Below are 18821 nucleotides of genomic sequence, written 5' to 3'. Positions count from 1 at the left end.
ATAGATGGGGGATGTGAGGCTCAGAGAGGGGCGGAGTGAAGGAGCAGCTGAACAAGGACTTGAGCCAGGCAAGGGAAACAGTGTGTGCAAAGGCCCTGAGGCTAGAAGAAACCCAACATATTCCAGGTCAGCCAGGAAACTAGTGTGGCTGGAGCAGGGTGGACGAGAGGGAAGGTTGTAGGAAATGTGTTCGGAGAAGTAAAAGAGGACACAATTGCACCAAGAAAAAGAAAATACCTGGGGGTAAATGTAACCAGAGAGGTCAAGGGGGCTTTGTACAGTTATTGGTTTTCATCCCAAGTGAGGTGGCAGTTGTTGCAGGGCTTGGAGCAGAGAAGCGACATGCCACAGATTCCCATTCGGCAGGATCCCTCTGGCTGGTGTGTTGAGGGCCGAGTGCAGCCAGCGGCAAGAAGGGAGGTGGGGGCAGGAGGCAAGGGCAAGGGCCAGGAGACCAGTCTGGAGGCAGCCACCGTGAGCCTACAGCTGCAGCTCCTTTGCCCCTCTCTCAATCCCTTCCATTCTGGGCATCAGGATTCCTGGCTGCCGCCCCAGCTCCATCAGCCACCAACTTGCTGTGTGGGCTCAGGCACATCACTGTGCCTGTCTGGGTCATGTATTCTGTAGTCGTAAAACGAAGAGCTTGGACAGAAGATGGTGAAGATCCTCCTGACTTCCAGTGACCCAAACCCCAGCCACCTCTCCAGCCTTACTTCCCACCCCTCCCAGACTCCAACTTCGTGCCTCCGCGAACCTGACCTATGCGTAGCTGCGCACGTGCACGCACACACACTGTGTGACTTCAGGCCTCCACCCCTTGGCACAGCCTGTCCACTCTGCCTGCAGGCCCCCTCCCCCAAGCCGCCCTGCCCAGGGAGAGCCCGTGTTCTTCAGCGGCTCTCAAGCTGGCTGGCATCTCCTGCTGCCAGCCTTGTTCTGGGGCGCTTTGACAGGCCATGCTTGCTGTTCTGTAAGAGACAGTTGATAAAGCGGCTGTGGACTTGGAACAGGCCTCAAATCCCGGCTGCATCTCTGGAGTCGTCTAAGCTTCTGCGTCCTCTGATCATTACACTTCCTACTCTCAGGGTCAGTGTAGGGATACAGTGAAATTGTCAAGCGCCTTAACCCAGCGCCTGGCACATGGTAATTGTCTGGAATCTGTGAAGCCAGATTCTAGCTGAAGAGGAAGGACCTTTGCATAAACGTGTCAGTGGAGGGGGACACACCAGGATAACGCAGCCGCAGATCCCTGGAATAGCCTGGTCAGGACCCCAGGACAGCCTCCCAGTAGCCCCATGACCCCAGGGGTTTCCTATCCACCCCTCCTGTCCCCAGCCCCTCCCTCTGCTCACCTCCTCCACGAGGGTCTGGTCAAAGCTGCCTGCCGGCAGCCACACAACACTTGGAAATGTCCTTAATTGCTTCACCAGAGTGGGGAGTCACCCTGCAGGCAGATAATTAAAAAGTTCAGAGCTTGATTAATTGGGAGGAAATTGGAGGAATGGGGCTCCCTGCTGGGCGGGCGGGAGCTCTTGGGCCCCCACCACGGGATGGTGTGAAGGGAGGCGGGCCAGAGCCGGGCCAGGGGCCCCTGACGGAGGATCCCGGGGCCAGAGAGCTGGCACTGAAACACTCTCACCGACCTCTGCAGCCACAGGCTTCAGGGTCTGCCTTCTCCAGGAGGCTGTGAGCGTGCCCTTTCCCCCGCTTGGGGCCTGTCATTCAGGGAGGTGTTACGGAGGGCTGGCCCTGAACAGGGAAGGCGTGGGGGTGCCTTCACGGAGCCCACAGTCTGGGGGAGGCAGAGAGATGGATGTCACCCAAATGCCAAGAAGGAGGAAGGTAGGGTGCTTTGAGAGCCCACTGCCTAGACCCCAGGTGAGCCCTGGGGCCACCATGGCCCAGAAGCCTTAGAACCAAACCTCCAGTCCATGCACAAGCTGAGTGGCCTTAAGTGCAAGATTCCACCTTTCTAAGCCTCAGTCAGTTGGTCAATGAACAAACACTTGCTGAGACCTCCTGTTCATCACCTCTCAGCCAGACCGTGGGGCTGAGAGCTGCCGGTCACTGTGGGTTCCTGCCACCACTGGGCTCGAGGCCTTGGGAGGGAGGCAGACAGTCACACCCATGTAATCGTGCAGGGGCCATGGCAAGGGGTGGGTGGTTCAGGAACACAGAAGAGAGGCCCCAAACCCAGCCCTGGTGGGGGGCAGCACTCCAGGAGAAGGGCCCACAAGGAGCTGGAGTCAAGATGTGAAGGACTAAGAGGAATTAAGCCAGGCTGGAGCTGGGACCCACGTATCAGGCAGAGGTGACACTAAGCACACTCGCTAGGGAGCGGCCTCCTGTGAGTGGCGCCCAGGGCGCCGCTGGGAGGCCGTGGGAGCTGAAGATAGCAGTGTAGACCGTGCAGGGGAGGCTGAAGCGGGCGCCACTTGCCACAGGCACAAGGGAGCCCCAGACGGGTCTCGAGCCGGGGAAGGACGCTGCAGATGGCCGTGTGCGAGGCTGGCCTGGGGACACCCTGGGTTCCCCCCTCGGGCAGAGAGGAAGCTGTTAACGCAACTCCCGCCGCTGCCTTCTGACTTCTGTAGTCCTGCCAGCTGTTGGCAGAGATCCAGAGAGCCAGGGTCCAAGCAGGGGCAAGCAGGGGGAGCCTGGGCATATGGGGGTGGGGGGCCAGGGGTGTTGCAGGATGACTGACATCCCCTGGGTGGTCCCAGTAGGAGCTACCGCAGCAGGGGGTTGACCCCCGAGTCATTTCTTGGATTTAACCTGGAAGGGCAGGGCCCTCCGCCCCACCCCTTGAGACGGGAAGAGCTAGAAGGGCCAGAAGAGGCCCCCTTCATCAGATTGGAACACTGAGGGTCTCGGACGCCATGTGAGGGCGTGGACTCTGGGGGACAGGCTCTCTGCCACTATGTCTCTGAGTGACTTTGGGACAGACACTTCCTTCCTGTGAGCCTCAGTTTTCTAATCTCTAAAATGGGGACAACACCTCCTGCCGCACAGGGCCATCATGAGGATGGATGAGGTTATAGGCTCCAGAGGCCCCTGGCCCAGCACCAGGCGGTGCCTGTAGACACACAGAGATCGGAAGCTCCTCCTCCCACCCTGGGAGCTTGCCTGCCGCCCGCATCCCATGTGACTTTGCCCCTGGCACAGAGGATCAGCTCCCTGCCCAGCCCAGGGCAGGGGCACTGGCTCCACTGGCTGAACTTCAGCAGCCGAAGCAGAAAGCGTGCAAAATGCTAAAGCCACTTTGCATGAGGAGACCCCAGAGCCCCGCCCACTCAGCCACAAGAGCACCGCCAGCTCAGCCCCGACATACGCTCCTCATAAGCCCCTGAAAACACACAAATCAGTTCTTTCACAGTTCAGGGAGAGTGTAAGCCCAGGGTCGGGTGCCTGAGCGTGTCCACAGCCAGAGTCCCGTGGCTGGAAGAGGCCACAGCGATGGTCCCAACCACACCGAAGTAGGCTGGAAGTGGCCTGGGTTCACAGAGCAACGGCCCGGAGCATAGCTGAGGCCTGGCCTCCCTCCCTCCCTCCTCCCTTCCACTACCCAAATCCAGAACTTCCTGGAGATATCAAGGCAGGAAGGTAGGCCAGCTGCCCTTCAAACCAGGCACTGCTGAGCCCAGCACCACTCCCGGGCCCCTCTACCCACAGCAGCCAGCAGTTAGCCCTGGTTAAAGGAAGACGTGCCAGCCTTTTGCTCAGTTGTGGCCTCTAATAGGCAGGACTTGGGCCTTTTGTCTCCATGACCCAGTGCCTAGTACACAACAAGGGCTTCAGTTCAGTTCAGTCACTCAGTCGTGTCTGACTCTTTATGACCCCATGGACCGCAGCACACCAGGCCTCCCTATCCATCACCAACTCCCAGAGCTTGCTCAAACTCACGTCTATTGAGTCGGTGATACCATCCAACCATCTCATCCTCTGTCATCCCCTTCTGCTCCTGCCCTCAATCTTTCCCAGCATCAGGGTCTTTTCCAATGAGTCAGCATCAGGTATTGGAGTTTCAGCTTCAGCATCAGTCCTTCCAGTGAACACCCAGGAGAACAGACTGGTTGGATCTCCTTGCTGTCCAAGGGACTCAAGAGTCTTCTCCAAAACCACAGTTCAAAAGCATCAATTCTTCAGCACTCAGCTTTCTTTATAGTCCAACTCTCATAGCCATACATGACTACTGGAAAAACTATAGCTTTGACTAGATGAACTTTTGTTGGCAAAATAATGTCTCTGCTTTTTAATATGCTGTATAGGTTGGTCATAGCTTTTCTTCCAAGGAGCAAGCTGCAGTCACCAGCCATGAAATAACAAGGGCTTAATAAGTGCCTGTTGAATAAATTCATCACACACCATCTCGCCAACTGGACCCACACTCCTGAGCGCAGAGACTACATCTTCTTTGTCTCTGTATCCGCAGGTCTTATCACATAGCAAGTGGCAGGCCAAGAATGAACGTATATAATAAAAGTAAACGCGTGTATAGCCCTTCATATGAACCAGACAGGCACTGTGGCAAGTGCCTTCTTTCCCTTAACTCACGTCATCTTCCCAGCAAATGTAAGACAGTGTCACCATTCCGCCCCCGCATTATATAAACATGGAAACTGAGGCAGAGAGTTAGGGAACTTACCCACAGTTACACTGTTAGCCAGAGGCAGGCCTGGGATTCCGCCCTGGCAGCCAGCTCCACGGTTGAGGCCCTGGTTCAGTTTCATCCATTTCTTAGGAGTGGGAGCTAGACTGGTGAGCCTGCCTCTACTCAGAACACAGAGCCCCCTGGTCTGCAGGACAACCCTGGAAAGATAGAGACACTGTTTCCCCACCCCCGAGGCCTGGCACACGAGGCCCGACAGCATTTGAGTCCCCTGCCCATCAGTCGTTCGGGGATTAATCCAGAGTCTCTGGGCGGAGAAGGGGGAGCCAAGCGGCAGGCCAGCCAGGGAGGCTTCGAGGATCACTCCGTGCCAATTAGCAGCCCCGCCGTGCCAGGCCCAGATGGAGCCCTGCCTCGGCCTGACTCAGGGCTCACTCGGTCAATTATCACCTATCCCCGGAGCCCAGGGGGCAGGCGGGGAGAAAATCTGTTTCCCCGTAATCCTCTCTCCTCCTCCCGGCTGACTGCCATCCCCGCCTCGGCTGCCATCCCCGCCTCGGGTTGCCTGGCTTAGGGCTCTGGGCGTCTGCAGAAGGCAGGTGCTGGCTGCCCACTTTGGCTCCAGGTCCTGGGTTTGGGGCCCAGGCTATGCCTCTCTACCTTGCTGAATGACCCCAGCAAGCCCTGTCCCCTCTGTCAGCCTGAAAAATGGTCTCCAGCCCTGATACTCCGCCACTTGATAATTCCTGTAACCGATAGTACCTGGAACCACAAAGACCTGGAGTCAAACCTCAGTTCTGCCATTGAGTAGCTGTGTGGCCTTGTGACGTTCACTTACCCCCTCTGAGCCTCAGTTTCATCATCTGTAAAATGGGGGTAATAATGATAACCTACTTCAATGAGTGGTTGCATGGATTCAGCGAGAGAACCCATGTAAATCACTTGCACCAGACTTGACACCCCAAAAGCACATAATAAAGGGTGATTATTATTGTCCCTACATGCTGAATGAGTAATAACAGCTAAGGTTTATATTGCACTTGCTGTATGTCCTAAGCACCTTATGTATATTAACCTATCAAACCTACAGCCCCTAACCAGTCCAGTTAGACAGACCTGCCTTCATATGGCAAACTGAACTAACGGAGCACCTTCTATGCACCGTACCCTGTACTAAGTGCTCAAGATGTGGGTGGTGACATGCAGGTGAGGTCTAGTGGCGGGATGGGCTGAGTTTTGCTGGCTTGGCTCACAAGAGCTGACTGCGGGCATTTCTTCCTAACTCAGTGTTTAGTCATCTCAGATTGGTAGCTTGAAATTTGCCCGGTGGGAACATTTTTACCATAGCGGTTAGCAAACACAACATATCAGGGCTTCCCCCTCCACCACCACCAAATAGCCGTTCACCGGCACACCACGGTCCGGGTGACCTGAGCCTGATCTGCTGCAGTGGAGTCTGAGTCATCTGCTGTAGACAGCGGAAGGCAGGCCTCCCAGAGGAACACGCGTCAGACGCACCGATCCAGCGGGAGCGGAGGGTGGGGGAGGAGGGCATTCAGGTACAGGGACCGGTGCGTGCACACCCGGGGCGTCCAGAGCACTGCAAGCAAAGGAGAGAGGTGACAGACAGACGGGGCTGGGGAGCATCCAGGAGGGTTTGTCTGGGACGGCAGCTATTTCTGGGATGCAGAACTTCCGGTCTGAAAACCAGGGATGACTTTGTCTCCCTGGTGGACAGGCCCATGGGAGGACCCATGGGGAAAAGTGAGACGTGGAGAGAGATCTGAGCCTTGAGGCAGTTCTGGTGAAGTTGACATGATAACCGTGGTACCCAACCTGGCATTTACTAAGTCTTTTCTCTCCCACTTTCTCATATGATTCTCGCGACACCTTGTAAGGGGCATATCTGTTCCCTCAAGAAAAGTATGTTGAGCACCTACTATGTTCCCACCACTCTGCCAGTTGCTAGGCAACCAAGGAGCACCAGACCAACCGGGTTCTTTTCCTCTCCAGGTACTTCCAAATGCAGGCAAAGGACAGATGGCCTATAAGTTGATAAGCTATTTGCTAATATGATTGCAAATTGTGATGGGGGTCAGTGAAGGAAATAGAGACGAAGGGGAGAGCATCAAGTAGGGGCAGGAAGGCTCCAGAGCCACCGTCCCAGGCCTAGGTGCGTGCATTCATTCTAAGCACGTGGGGCGCCCCTGGAGAGTTTGAGCTCTGATTCCTTCTCATGAGATCACTCCAGCTACTGCAGATGATTGGCAGGGAGGCTGAGGTGAAGCAAGAGACACATTCAGAGGCTTCTTGCTGCATCTAAACAGGTGTCCGTTCCCTTTCCAGGGAGGAGACTGAGTCTCAGAGAGGGCAGGAGACCTGTCTGAACCCACACCTGTCCGTGGTAGAGCCACCCATGTTTGTGACCTCAGCTGTCTCTGTTTTCTTCCCACTTCTGTACCCGAGACTCAGGTGTTGGCAGGAGGGTGCCTTCCCAACTGAGATGCTAGGAGCAGCGTGGGCCCTGGGCCCCTGGGCACCATGGACTGGGGGCTGCCTCCGACCCCTTCTCTGTACGAGAAGCGGTGGCTGGTGGGATCAGTCTCCGCCTCTGCTGCTAAAGGGCCACGTGTTGTCTGCCCCTCTGTGGACCTGTTGACTCAAATGTCAAGCGCAGTAGCTGGGCGGATACTCTCAGCCCTCACTCCCTCCATCCATCACTCACTAGGCGCCCAACATCACGCTGGGAGTTTGCGGTCGGACTGACAGATGTGTAAGTAATTCAGATAGGCCCCTCAACCCTTTTGGGGGGGCTTGGGGAAGACATCCCGGAAGGGGGATACCTGTGCTGTCCTAAAGGGGTGTAAAAGTTTGCCTGATGACAAAGGGAGGGCATTCCAGGTAATGAGGGCAGGAGGGGCACAGGCGTGGGGGCGGGCTTGGGGGGGCGGTGCCACACGTGGTTGACAGTGGAGCATCAGGCTTGGGGCGGTGGGTGCTGAGAGGGGGCAAGTGCCAGCCCTGGGGTCCCGGGCACCCTGAGGAATTTAGGGAGCAATCGTGGATTTTTCTTACATAGGAATTTTATTTTGATACCATTCACATCACCATAAAATTCACCTCTTGTTTTTAGTATTTTCACAGAATTGTGTAACTCTCACTGCAGTCAACTTTAGAGCATGTTCAGCACCTCAGAAAGAAGCCCCATAGCCATTAGCAGTCACTCTCCATTCGCTGCTCTCACCGGCCCCTGGCAACCCCTCAGCTCCTTTCTGTCTCTCTGGATGCACCCCATCTACCCCTTTTCATATAAATGGAAGCGTGTGTCTAGCTTCTTTCACCAAGCACGATGCTTTCCAGGTTCATCCATGTTGTAGCGTGTATCAATACTTCGTTTCTTTTTCTGGCTGAATAATATTCCATTTTCTATGCCACTGTGGATTTTCAAAGGACGCAAAAAAGTCGGCTTTGGAAAGCTGGCTCTGGAGGGTGGGCGGAGGAGGCCAGATGGTCATGAGAGGCTAAGGAGTGGGCAGGAGGGGCTTTCCGGGTGCCCGCAGGGGTGGGGACCGCTGAGGGGAGCCAGAGCCAGGCCCTGCTGAGGAGGGAAGACCTAGTAATTGATTGGCTGCAGGGGGTGGGGGAGAGGAGGAGGCCCCCAGGGCACCTGGTGACCAGGTGGAGAGCAATGCCAGTTCTCAAGACTGAAGGGCGGTTTTCATGAAGCCCAAAGATACAGAGAGTGTAGAATGTCCCCTGGGAGGGCCGAGGGGTGGCCAGGCAGGAAGCCTTCTGATGGAGGCAGACTGGGGAGTCGGAGAGGGGGCCTGGGACATGGCGATGCAGGGAGGCCAGCCGGGAAGGTGGTCCAGATGGAGGGGCTGGCACAGCCTGGAGCAGAGAGCGGGCAGCCACCCGGCCAGGCCCACGGAACCATCAGCAGATGGGAGAGGCATACTAAAGCTGGGCAGGCTCTCACCTGGGAGGGAGCCAGGAGGATCCCAGTCTTGGGACCAAGACATTCGGCCTCTCTCAGGTGGCCCTCATGGGATCCTGAGTCCCCATTCTACTGCAGAGCAGATTGAGGCTCAGAGAGGCCAACCACTCAGCTAGAGCCAGGGCTGCAGCCCATGTGTCTGGACGGGATGGTGCCAAGATGCCGAGATGGCAAGGCTGTCCCTTCATCCACCCAGCAGGGGAAGGTTGGTGCCTGAGAGGGAGGGCAGGCAGGGTCTCTAGGACCAGCGCAGCAAAATGCAGCGAGCCCTGGACGGGCTCCCAGAGCAGAAGCCGCCAGCCCCTGCCCAGCATGCGTGGACCATTGGTGCTGTGTGAGTCTCTTACAGGCAGGACAGTGTGGCGGTTAGGGATGTGACCTCTGCAGTCAGACCACCCAAGGTCAGATCCCAGCACTGCCCCCTTAAGCCCACATCCTCAGAAAACTACTTCACCCCTATGCAGAAATTCCCTCGTCAGAAAATACTATCTCTGATGCAGGGCTGGGTGAGGTTTGGATGAGTTCCTACAGGTTAAGTCCTTTGAACAGGGCCAGCACTTAATAAGTACTCAATAAATGCTGTGCGCTTCATATTTACGCTCCAGAGCCCTGGTTTTCCCCCTCTGTGTGATGGATGAGGCACTTCCTGCCACCTTCCTCGTTGGTGTCGCTATGGCCTGGTTGGTTGCTTCAAGGTACTATTTTTCCCTTGTCCGGCAGCTCTTAAGGACTGGGCTGAATGTGGTTCTTCTCTGAGATCTTGGCAGGGCCTGGTCAGGGTGGCACCAGCCAGGGCTGCAGGATTAGGGGGAATGCCACCTTCTGGAAGCTCCCCCGCAAAAGGCAGGCAAAGTAGGACCCCGGGCCGAGGGAGGGTGCTGTGGTTTAGCACCCTGGGGGAACCGCCCTTTGCTTCATCAAGGAGACGTCCCTGAGATTGGAACTGCAACGCCTCTCTGACCCTGGGCCAGGCACTCTTCATCACATGCAATCCTTCATGGCTACTTTCCGAGGTAGATGCTCTCTTACCAAGGAGAAAACTAGTTCAGAGAGGCTGAACCACCTCTCTGAGGTCACCCAGCAGGTTGGTACTTGAACCAGATACAGCTTACTAATGCCAGGAATTGGCTAGGCAGTTTTGCTGGAACTGACCCATGGAATCCTCACAACTGCAGGAGGTAGATGCTATTGCCCCATTTTACAGATGAGGAGACAAGAAACTGGCTCCAGGCCAGATGGCGGGCACATGTGGAGCTGGGTTTCACTCAGCAGCCTGCTCAGTAAGCACCGGTCCTCCCTGCCTTTCAGCCTATATATATGATCCCCAAAGCCCAGGCCCTTTCCACTTCACCAGACAGCTTCAGGGAGTATTTATGGAGCAGCTGCTCAGCGCCAGGCTCTGTGCTAGGCACAGGAGAAGGAGCCGTGGGTCAGACATGGCTGCAGTCCTGGGGGAGCCAAGAACAAGGCCAGGAGATTCCCCTTGATGAGTAATTATGACAGAGGAGTAAAGCACCCTAAACGCAAGTCGTGTAAGGTATTGATCCCCAGTGTTTTTGGTACCAGGGACCAGTTTTGTGGAGGACAATTTTCCACAGACCGGAGGGGGGGGTGATGGTTTTGGGGTGATTCAATTACATTTATTGTGCACTTTATTTCTATTATAATTATATTTTGATATATAATGAAATAATTATGTGTGTGTGTTTGACTCTTTGTGACCCCATGAACTGTAGTCAGCCAGGCTCCCTGGTCCATGGGATTTCCCAGGCAAGAATATTGGAGTGGATTGCCGTGCCCTCCTCCAGAGGATCTTCCCGACCCAGGGACTGAACCCTCATCTCCTGCATTGCAGGCATATTCTTTACTGCTGAAGCACCAGGGAAGCCCCTGAAATAATTATACAACTCACCATAATGCAGAATCAGTGGGAGCCCTGAGCTTGTTTTCCTGCAATGAGATGGTTCCATCTGGGGTGACGGGAGACGTGACACCACAGTGTGTTGCTGATGTCCAGTCTACTGCACCGTCTTGTCTGGTCACAATCACTGCAGAAAATCCTGCTTCTCGTAGATAGGATGTCGGAAATGGAAGCAGGCTTCTCAGTGCTTTTTTGGCCATCTCAGGATATTCCACCTTGACTTCAATCCAGAATGTGTGGAGAGTGGAAGTTGTCTCAAACATGCTTTTAAAGCCACAGTCATTTGCAATCTCATGTGGTAATGCAAGCAATGGGGAGCCGCTGTACAGACAAAGCTTTGCTCCCTCACCCGCTGCTCGCCTCCTGCTGTGCAGCCCGCTTCCTAACAGGCCACAGACTGGTCCCAGCCCACGGCATGGAGGTTAGGGACCCCTGATGTGAGACTAAGGAGAGCAGCGTCTCTGAGAGGTTTGGGAGGAAGGCAAATTGCTAAGACTTAAACTGGACTGGAAAAATGATTCAGGGAAATCTATGTGAGCCATTTATAACATATGAGGAAATTAATGCTCAGAGAGGTAGAGTTACTTGTGAAAGGTCACACAGCACACGGGCATGGAATGCAATCCAGGTGAGAGCCCCCGGCCTGTGGACAGTTCAGCCACATTTCATCCCCAGGAAGAGCTTGCCCACTGCAAAGCTCTTCCTGGTCCACCTCTCACTTACCCCTTGCTTGACCTCCCGACCTGAGGCACCATAGGAGAACTGTGATTATGCACCCCAGAATGCAGAAGAAACTGAGGCCAAGAAATGGGCAGGACCTAGACCCCAGACCTCCTGATTTCCAGTCCAGGGCCAGGAGGAGGGTGGGGGGATGAGTTCGCACATAGGAACACACAGGAGTGGACACCTCTTGAAGAATCTAAGCGCTGAGCGTTAGGCCCTGAATCCAAATCCTAAACATGCCCCCAGAGCAGGGAAGAATACCAAAGCCCAGGGGAAAATCCAGCTTGTTGAATGCCCACCAAGTGCAAACACTGCCCTCCTCAGGCTGTCCCTGGTACTGCACGTCCTCTTCACTCAATTGATCAAACACCTGCTGTAACGGCTACTATTCATTGGACATCTATACTGTGCAAGGCCTCAGGCCATGTGCCTCGCATATTTATGCCAAATGCTCACAATGGCCTTCAGAAATGGACCTTGGCATAATTTTTCTTCCTCAGTGGCTCAGCGGTAAAGAATCCACGTCCATTGCAGGAGATTCAGCAGTCGTGGGTTCAGTTCCTGGGTTGGAAAGACCCCCTGGAGAAGGAAATGAGAACCACTCCAGTATTCTTGCTAGGAAAATCTCATGGGCCTGATGGGCTACAGCCCACCGGGTCACAAAGAACTGGGTATGACTAAGCATGCCCACATGCACACACACATAATTTTACTAAAAAAGAACACAAGTCTCAGAATGGTTAAACTATATGTCTGGGCCACACAGCTAGAAAAAGGGCCACACAGGAACTCAGACTCAGCCTCTGGGTTAGCTTCCCAAGCCAGCCTTCTTTCCTGCTCTCGCACGTCACCTCTCTGCGCGCCCTGTGCTGGGTTAGGATTTTTCTACTGCAATGTTATCCTCACGGTCATCTAGAATCCAGGAATCTAGGTGCAAGAATCAGAGCCCAGCCAGCCGCTAGTCAACAAGCCTGGACCATGGGCACTGCCCTAGGCTTCGTCACAGTCTTCAGGCTAAGTCAGGATTGGTCCTAGAAGCTGTGGGGCAGCCCACCTGCAGTAGGAAGGGATGGTTGCTAGGGGCCCCAGCTGAACTCATAGACAGCTTCAGAGACAAACTGCAGCTTCAGGGGAACCTCTGGGCACAGCTGGGACTGTGATGCTGGGGCCTGGAGACCCTCAAGAGCTTTCAGAGCCGCGGCTCCCCACCTGCCCCCACTGTGTGGCCCCTCTGGGACGTTGCTGGCCTTTCCGTGGCTTGTGGCCTGAGTTCTCGTTTGGTTTCCCCTGTGATTCTCCTTGTCTTCTCTCCAGGTTGCCCATCTGGAACCTTCAAGGCCAACCAAGGGGACGAGGCCTGTACCCACTGCCCCATCAACAGCCGGACCACTTCAGAAGGGGCCACCAACTGCGTCTGCCGCAACGGCTACTACAGAGCAGACCTGGATCCCGTGGACATGCCCTGCACAAGTACGTCCAGGGCCCCCGGAGGGCGACGCCCAGCCGAGCCCCGAGTCCACCTGCAGGAACTCTCAGAGGGCGGGGTGGCTCTCCGGCCCCGGTAACCTTTCCTAACTGAGGGGCAGCCAGGTGCCTGGGGGGAGGGGAAATGGAAAACTGGCTAAAAAGCACCATCCTGGGGTGGTCGTGCAGCCAACAGGCAGACACCACAGAGCTGGCATCTGGCTCCTTACCCCCTTCTGCTAAGTCACACGCAGGATGAAGTCAAGGTCTTGATTCACAAAGGGACAGAGAATGGAAAGTTTGGCAGAAGAACAACCAACACAGGTGGTGTCTGTGGTAGAAAAGGCTTCCCAGTGTTCTTTTCTGGCAGCGGTTGCCTGAATCACAGGCCAAGGTTCTCCAAGAACAGGGTGACCGCGAGGGCCATGTCACAACCCTGTATCCGACAGGAAAGGCAGACAGCTGCCAGGAGCAGAGAACGGACCCCTGTAACTTAAACCCTAAGAATTTATTCTTGGAAACCCCAAAATAGGCAACCCTTGGGTAACATGGTAAATCCATGAAGCTCCCCGAGACCCAGCACTTTCTTCTGCTCTTCCAGACACAGCATGTGGTTTCCACCCTTGGGGTCACATCATGGTCCAACATTGCTGCTGAAGCTCCAGCCATCACACACATTCTCAGTCGTGGAAAGAGGGAAAGGGATAAAGAGATCTACTATAGCTATCTCCTTTTAAGAAAAAGTCCTAACTGTCAACTTCTGTATATCAGTGGCCAGCACTTAATCCCAGGAGGCTGGGAAATAGAGTCTTTAGTGGGACATATTGCCACCTTGAATAAAAGCGGGTCCTGTTATCAGGAAAAAGGGAGAAATAGATATATGTTGTTTGGTCCCTCTGTCGTGTCTGACTCTTTTGTGACCCCATGGACTGTAACCTGCCAGGCTCCTCTGTTCATGGGATTTTCCAGGCAAGAATATTGGAGGGGCTGCCATTTCCTTTTCCAGGAAATAGATATTGGGTGGATATATTTCCAACACAAAAAGACTGTCCCTAGTAAGGAACACCGAGCAGGGTGGAGTCCGGGGAGAAAGGTTTGAGCAGATGGGTGCAGTTGGATGGAGAGTTATATTCTAGAAGCGTGTCTCTTGGGTGCAGAGGAGAAAGGATTTAGAGGAAAGCTTTGGGGAGGCCTAGGCTGGAGCCAGGGCAGTGGGCACAGAGCGGTCTCTTGGGGAATGCACCCCCACCCCCACTGACAGACACCTCTCCCCCTCCCCAGCGATCCCCTCCGCGCCCCAGGCCGTGATCTCCAGTGTCAACGAGACCTCTCTCATGCTCGAGTGGACCCCGCCCCGGGACTCGGGAGGCCGCGAGGACCTCGTCTACAACGTCATCTGCAAGAGCTGCGGCGCGGGCCGGGGCGCCTGCACCCGCTGCGGGGACAACGTGCAGTACGCCCCCCGCCAGCTGGGCCTCACCGAGCCTCGCATTTACATCAGCGACCTGCTAGCCCACACCCAGTACACCTTCGAGATCCAGGCTGTGAACGGCGTCACGGACCAGAGCCCCTTCTCACCACAGTTTGCCTCCGTGAACATCACCACCAACCAGGCAGGTAAGCGGCTTCAGATGCGGGCTCCCCGGGGCGGCGCTGTGCCATGCCGTGCCAAACAGGTATCCTGCCAGCCCTCGTTAAAGACTCCCTCACATCTGCAGAGTGCTTTTCTCTTTTCCAAGGCTGTTCATGTGATCGGCCACCTGGGAGAGTCAGTGTTAACTCTTGGCTATAGCGGCATTTATCATAATCGCTGGCATTTGTTGAGCATGTATTCTTGAAGGCGAAAGTAAAGCTGCTATAACAAAAGGGCCTGGGGTTCAGTGTCAAGAGCAACAGAAGAGCCTTTCTCTCTCTTGTGAGGGTCCAGGGATGAGCAGGCCAGGTCAGCGGGGCAGCTCTGATCCACCTGGAGATTCAGGGACCTGGCTTCCTTTTCTCTTGTCTCATGAGCCTCCACGTTCCTCGTTGGCCCGTTCGAAGCTGAGTCGCGGGTTTGTCTGCTCTCTAACCTGTACAAAAGGGAGAGACAGAAGGCCAGGGCAGCAGTATGTTTTAAGCAAGGTAGGCAGAAGTGGCGCCTACCACTCTTGTGCACGTTCCACTGAAAGGAACGTGGTCTCATGGCCTCCCCAGGCTGCAAAGGAGGTCAGGAAACATCATCTCTCCCAGCCTAACTTAAACCTCCATCACAGCAGGTGAGGAGACAGACTTCAGTGACCATCTAGCAGTTTCCACAGGTGCTTTTCCTGAACTTTCATCCCCCTCCAGTCTAATTCCAGCAAAACTCTTCTCCCTAGGCTTACCTTTAATAATCCCTCTGTGACCCCCATGTGCCCACCCCCATCTTCTGCCCTGGTTTCCTTTACAACAAAAAAATAGATGCCAAATGATGCATCCCATCACCTCCCCTCACCTCCCCTCATTCCCCTTCACTCCATGGCACTCAAGCTTCCAGCCCCACCTCTCCACCAAGGTCGTTGTCCTCAGGGTCACCTGGGACCTCCAGACGGCCAGGTCCAGGAGACACTTCCCAGTCTCATCCCCATCCAAGAGACACGTGAGATTTTTCAGGGTCTCACGGTTCCTGCAGTTCCTTCAGAAGGCTGTGGTCAGCCCTCTGAGTGTGCGCCTTAGTAACTTACTCAGCAGCCTTTGCGAGGCCCTGCTGTGAGTGCGGTCTGGGGCTCATCTAAGTGGGGCAGAGGGAGACCAGGCTGCAGAGTGAGTGGGCTGGGCATCCAGAGATGGAGGTCCAGGAAGCCTTCGAGGAGGGGCAGAATTTGACCTGCGGTTTGAAAGACTCACAAAATTTTGAAGGGCGTGATGGAAACAGAAGGGTTTTGAGGAGGAGGAAGGGCATGCACAAGCACATGGAAGGAGAGGAGCAGCCAGCTCCACCTGGTTGAGGGGTGTGTTTATACCTGACCTCACTGCCACCCACCCCCTGGCCTCCAGGAGTAGGAGGCATCTGTGTCCCCATTTCACAGATGGTGCTCAGAAAAGTTGAGTCACAAAGCTAGGCAGGGTGTGAGGCAGAAATTGACTAGGTCTAACAGACTCCAGTGCTCAGCACCATCCAGGGCACCTCCAAGGAACTGTGGACTGGGGGGTCTGATGAGAGTCCATGTGTAAGTGTGCATGCTTCTGCTACGTCTGAGCTTGAGTTTGTATGCCTGAGGGTGGCTCAGCCCCTCCGTGTGTTTGTGTCGTAGAAGGAGCGTGGTCTTGTTTGTGAGTGCTCGTGGTGTTGCTGGGCCAAGAGGGCACGTTTATGAGCGTATGCTGCAGGCCTTGTAGGCTCGTGGGTGCATTTAAGCCCGCCTCGGATGGGGTTCTGGATGGAGCTGACTCAAAGCGGGCAATCTGAGAAACCCCTCCAACGCCAGCAGCTGTTGGCAAAGACACGTGACAGATTATGAAGCCTTGGTTCTGAGTCTCTCCAGCTTGACAAAGCCCTTGAGGTAGGGAAGCCCAGGCTCCCAGTGCGGAGTGGAGACAAGGGAACTCTTTTCAACTGGGAGAGGCTAGAAATTCCCCAGAGTCCCTGGAGTTCTTTCCCTAAGTGTGCAGTCCTCCCCTGCAACCATTCGGGATCCCCAAGAGTCAAACTGCATACTTAACAAGGCTCAGCTTGCTAGCAGCAAGGGCTGCTGGAGTGGACCCCTCCTGTCTGGAGTGGGATATTCCCAGACAATAGAGGCAGGGCAGAGTGGAAATGAGGGCCCCAGACACGAGGATGCTGGGAGAGCCCTCAGGATTGAAAGGCAGGAGCAGTAACAAGCCCTGGGTTAGTCGCAGGGGGACCTGAGTTTGAATCCAAGTTTTGTCATTCCTTTGCTTTGTGACTTTACAATATTGGTCAGTTATTGCTGTGATAATGCTGCATAACAAAACCACCCCCAAACCCAGAATTTTACCATAATAACATTCATTTCCTCACTCATTAGTCTGTGCATCAGCTAGGGTTTATCTAATCTGCACCAAGCCCTCTGAATGGGGCAGAGCTCCAGAATGTGGCTGAATTGGGTCAGTTCCACGTGTGTCCCCATTCTCCTTGGATTAGCAACTCCCCGGGCTTGTTTCTCTTGTGGTGATGGAGGGAATGTAAGTGGCCGAGTGATATCAGGCCACATAAACGCATGCCACCACCTGAGGCACAGAGATCCGCAGTGAACGCAGCCTGCAGGGCTCCTTGGAAAGAGTGTGGGCGTGAGATCCTGTTCAAGAGAAGTAGAGCTGAGATCGGCCTTCTAACCTATCGCACTCGAGAAAATCACTTCCTCCCTTTGGACCTCCATTTCCCCACCACATTGTGCATCAAAAGTCCACGAGAGGGACTTCTCTGGGGGTCCAAGGGTTAAGAATCTGCCTGCCAATTCAGGGGACACGGGTTCCATCCCTGGTCCGGGAACTAAGATCCCATGTGCCGTGGAGCTACTAGGCCTGTGGGCCACAGCTGCAGAACCTGAGTACTCTAGGGCCCGTGCTCCACAACAAGAGAAGCCCCTGCAACGAGCGCGCTGACGCTGCGATGAAGAGTGGCCCCCGCTGGTCACAGCTGGAGAAAGCCCGCGCACAGCAACAAAGACCCAGCTCAGCAAATGAATAATATTTTCTAATCTATGAACGTGTTTTCAGAACACAGTTCCCCTGACCCCACCCCAGACCTGCTGGATCAGAACACTTTTCACAAGTGGCTCAAGTGTTTCTTACCATTAGACAGATTTGGGAGAGTCAAGTTTAAGTGAACCCAAACCCCTGCTGGTAAAGATCTGTATAGTCAAGGCTGTGGTTTTTCCAGTAGTCATTTGTGGATGTGAGAGCTAGACCATCAAGAAGGCTGAGTGCCGAAGAACTGATGCTTTTGAACTGTGGTGTTGGACAAGACTCTTGAGAGTCCCTGGGACGGCAAGGAGACCCAACCAGTCCATCCTAATGGAAATCAGTCCTGAATATTCGTTGGAAGGACTGATGCTGAAGCTGAAGCTCCAATACTTTGGCCACCTGATGCGAAGAGCAGACTCATTGGAAAAGTGAGTCTTCCTGATGCTGCGGAAGATTGTGGGCGGGAGGAGAGGAGGGTAATAGAGGATGAGATGGTTGGATGGCATCACCGAGCCAATGGACATGAGTTTGAGCAAGCTCCAGGAGACAGTGAAGGACAGGGAAGCCTGGCCTGCTGCAGTCCCTGGGGTCGCAAAGAGTCGCACAAGACAGCAACTGACCAACAGCAAAGCCCTCGAGCCCTTGAAGCCCTGGGGCTCTCCGGGCCATAACCACTCTTTCCCCATCCTCTTTGTTCCAAGCCCCGAGACAAGCCCCATTCTCTCTCAGGCATCCAGAGCCCAGCTGGGGTCTGTGCAAACACACACACCCTCACCACACCCTCCCCTTCTGCCAGAGGAGGAAACAGAGGCCCGGAGAAGTGGGGCCATTTATGCGAAGTCCCGCTACTAAGTGGCCTCAGCTAGGGTTTGAACCCAGAACCGTGTGGCTCCAAGTCTACACTGGGGAGGACATGGCTCCTGCCGTTGGAGGTTTCTGCCGTGGTTGGGAAGATGAGACCTGGACAAGCTTATGTACAATATGGCATGAGTGAGGATTCAAGGAGCGATCTCGGGGGGGGTGAGGGAGAAATCCTTTCCTCCTAGGGAATGGGAGAAAGGCCTGCCATGAAAGGCTTCCTGAAACAGGAGGCGTTTGAGCTTATGCTTGAAGAATGAGAGGTCTTCCCTGGTGGCTCAGACGGGTAAAGAAGCTGCCTGCAATACAGGAGACCCAGGTTGAATCCCTGGGTTGGGAAGATCACCTGGAGTAGGAACCCACTCCAGTGTTCTTGCCTGGAGAATCCCATGGACAGAGGAGTCTGCTGGGCTACACCCCATGGGGTCATAAAGAGTCAGACATGACTGAGCTGCTAACACTTTTACTTTCTTTGAAGAATGGAGAGGCTTCTAAAAGACAGAGATGGACTCAGGCAGGGAAGAAGGTATCCCAGGAGGAGAAAGTACAGGAGGCAAACTGGAGAGGAATTCTCCTTCGTCTTC

General features: G+C 54.7%; 1 protein-coding gene across 1 annotated transcript in view; it reads left to right on the top strand.

Annotated features, from left to right (window-relative positions):
• Positions 1 to 18821, top strand: part of EPHB2 (EPH receptor B2) — a 137154-nt gene that overhangs the window by 70992 nt on the left and 47341 nt on the right. Inside the window, exons 3-4 of the mRNA XM_068969069.1 lie at positions 12565 to 12720; positions 13996 to 14331. Coding sequence (XP_068825170.1) covers positions 12565 to 12720; positions 13996 to 14331 — 492 coding nt within the window. The remainder of the gene's footprint in view (positions 1 to 12564; positions 12721 to 13995; positions 14332 to 18821) is intronic.

Source organism: Capricornis sumatraensis, chromosome 3 (assembly GCF_032405125.1).
Source record: "Capricornis sumatraensis isolate serow.1 chromosome 3, serow.2, whole genome shotgun sequence".
NCBI classification, from domain to species: domain Eukaryota; kingdom Metazoa; phylum Chordata; class Mammalia; order Artiodactyla; family Bovidae; genus Capricornis; species Capricornis sumatraensis.
Note: the sequence above shows the minus strand (reverse complement) of the source record. Positions and strands in the feature narration are given on the sequence as shown.